A 3,168-nucleotide genomic window follows, 5' to 3' on the forward strand; every position below is an offset into this window, starting at 1 on the left:
ACTTGGCACCAGCCTCGTTCTGAAAGGAGTTCACACAAACCCTGAGTTACTCCGCCAAAAGAGTGCAGCAGCCTGATGTACTCTGTGGGCAAAAATACGACTTCTGGGGAGAACTTCATTTGAGGACACCACCTGTGGATTGTGGGTTGAGCACTTGCACTGTGTGGTGAAAAGACTGGAGAACTTTTTGGCTTTGTTCTATTCACATATCCAGATAACCATTTTTCTTTGGAAACAGCAAAAAGCAGGACAGTCTCCTCACACCATGCTTGCTGTAACTGATCCAGCTTTGCCTAGCTGTGTTTCCTGCTAGTCTAAATCATCATGTATTCTTCCCTTAGTGCTTTCCTTCAACCACCTGTGCCTAACAGAAGCCAGATAGAAGAGGTCTGTGACCCAGATGTCATTCCCCATATCTGCTTCAGTAGCGGTGACAGACAGCAGCCAAGGTACTGATATTGAGTCTTTTCATTATGCAAATGCCTCTTTCTCCTGAAGTTTTGGTAATTAAAAGATTGTACTTGGGCATAGGAGGCTCTAAACACGTGCCTAAAAACCTGGATGTTTTGCATGAGATTGCTTTTACCTCTGCTGCAATTACATACTGTGACACACAAAACTCCCAAATTTCAGTTCACAAAGTGGCACCATAAGAACATTATTGGGATTTGGGACTGTCTTATTCTTATTCACCTTTTTTAATGTGTTTGTATATAGTTTAGCACATCAGCAGCTGTGCAAATGGCAACAAGAACAGTAGTAATTAACCCGGGTCCTTGGGATCATTTAATTAATTGTGCTCATGCCAGGGCTTCCTGGATTGTGGAGAGGGCACCTGTAACGCCCGACCCTCCCTGCTGAGGCATCAGGAAACACAAATGCCATATTGTGCCTGAAGAGCTCTTTCAGGCACACTTCACTCCCATGCAAACACATGGTGAGGCCGATGCATTTGCCAGGGCTGGGCTTGGGGGTTGTCCAGCCCTGTGTGCAAAGGACACACCGTACCTGCTTTAGGTGGTGGCAGACATAAGCCCTTAGCAGTCCCAGACCCAGGAGGCTTTCCAAACTCTCTCCCTTCACAGGAGCAGAGCAAACAGCCCTGCCACGGCTCAGCAGCTTGCTGAGCAAGAGCTTGATAAGCACCCAGAGGAAGAGCATCACTGTGTAAATCTGTCTCTGAACTCCTTGTCCTGAGCCGGGATGGAGAGGTGCCTTAGGAGTGGGGGGACAGAAGAGGGGGCTCTTGGCTACAAAAGCCAGGGGAAAGAAGTTAACTTGCTGTCTGATTTTTCCCCAATTAGAGGAACTGGTTGATAAGTCAGAGGAATAGTTACAGGGTTTGTGGCCCAATTTTCAAGGAAAAGGGATGGGAAGGAGCCAGAGGGGACAGTATTCATTAACTCTGCTTCTCCAGCAGAAAGGGAGGAGGGGAAGCAGTGGGTTTATTACCAGCAATACTGAAGAGATCAAGCAAGAGAAAATGTCCTCTCTGAGCACTGAACTAATTGTTTCTTATTGCCGGTATCTCCTCAGGTATTTTATTATCATCTCATTAATGCTGAAAGTGTTATATAGGGCTTTCATCTTATGTGTTTGGAAATGTTACAGTTTAGGTAGCTGGTGCCTCACAAAACATTCCAGATTGACAATGATTAGTCATTAAGATTTCTTCCAGCAACAATCTCCCTGCTTTAATCAAGAATTACGATAATTAAACCATGTTTAATTAAGCTATAAGACCACAAAGTCAAAGACTTAAACCATTAGGCAGAAGTACATGTAGGATGTTCAGCTTCATTTTATGCTCTGAATTGTTTTTCTCTAGAACTTGAGTTAACTTCAAAATACACACAGCTACAAAATTCAAGGTGTTTTTGTTCATTTTGAAAGGCTCCAAGGTTACGAGATGCTAGGTTGAGGCACGGCAGTATCAGTAATGAGCCAGATCATAGCTGACTGCTCTTGTTAAACATGGTACTTGCCTAGACACCCAGCTGGCTGGGACAGCTAGAGGTTGTTGTTGAGGAGCAAGGAGAACTGTGTTGCAAGATAGCATAAGCACAAATGCTGTGGTCCTTCCTGCACATAGAAATTGACTTACAAACCAATGTACTAGACCACTGTATTACAAGCTCCATTTATGGCATTTGGAAATCCATGATCTCACTTAATTTTTCCCAGTTAAATACCTCCAGGCAGTCCTCCAACAGCCCTGACTATGAGAAAAATGATGGGGGGTGGGGAGGAAGGTCCCCCACTGGGTAAAGGGCATGGACCTCTGTAAAAACCATCAGCAAGCATTTAAGAGAATGCCTACATTCAGAAAATGTTTGCATATTCAGTGAGAAGTAAAACAATTTCAGCAACAGAGAAGGGAGAGTGTTGTCCGTGTCAGTAAAACGCCCAGTGTTAGTTCAGTCTTATGAAAAGTAGGAGACCTGAGCTCATGTGGGCGCAAGATTTGAATCCCGTTCTCTCGCACTGCAGGGCAGCACCTAAGCCGGGCCCTGGGAGAAGACCATCCCCTCCAGGCTGTGCCCTCTCCAAGAGGAAAGGGGACCTACACAGAAGCGCTGCACTGGGAGGCACTAGTGGTGGTGGATCCCAAACAGGAGAAGGTGCCTCTCTCCATCCAGCTCAGATTTTGGAGCTGAACATGCAGTGCTCCCTCGTCTTTTCCCTCCTGTGAGTGACTTGAAGTGATGGCCAGGGACAAGTCCAGCCTCCAGCCATCCCCATGTAGTGTGAGGGCAGCCCAGGTACCAACTCTAGGCTGTAGAGGCTGGTAGTGGTACAGGCACCTCCGGTGAGGAATTGCTACGTTAAAGTAAGCCCCTCTACCCTCCTGAAACTAAACCACAGCTACCAAAGAAGTAGCACTCCAATTTCAGTCAACCTTGCTGGAACCAAAATAAACTAGAAAGTAGCTGTCAAATTCCTAAAACAACGGTAAAACCCGCAGGATGGAGCACTTACCATTTTCCTGGCAGTCTCCTCGGTGATGTTGGTGTTGTAGTCCCATGAGGCAAGGGAGCTCTCATAGCCAATGTCTTCTGCCCTCCTGTTAAACTCTTCTAGAAATATTTGGGCTTGTCGTGTGACATCCTGAGGGGTCACAACAGCACTCAAACCACAGAGAAGCCAGAGGTGCACCAATATATTCAT

At 46.1% G+C, this 3,168-nt stretch overlaps 1 protein-coding gene across 1 annotated transcript in view; it reads right to left on the reverse strand.

The window, feature by feature from the left end:
* ACE2 (angiotensin converting enzyme 2) overlaps window positions 1-3,168 on the reverse strand; it is a 24,596-nt gene extending 21,428 nt beyond the window's left edge. The window contains exons 1-2 of the mRNA XM_010170936.1: window positions 2,980-3,168; window positions 1-19 (exon numbers count right to left, since the gene is read on the reverse strand). The exon at window positions 1-19 is cut by the window's left edge and continues 128 nt beyond it. Coding sequence (XP_010169238.1) covers window positions 1-19; window positions 2,980-3,168 — 208 coding nt within the window. The remainder of the gene's footprint in view (window positions 20-2,979) is intronic.

This window comes from Antrostomus carolinensis, unplaced genomic scaffold, assembly GCF_000700745.2.
Source record: "Antrostomus carolinensis isolate BGI_N321 unplaced genomic scaffold, ASM70074v2 scaffold8716, whole genome shotgun sequence".
NCBI lineage: Eukaryota > Metazoa > Chordata > Aves > Caprimulgiformes > Caprimulgidae > Antrostomus > Antrostomus carolinensis.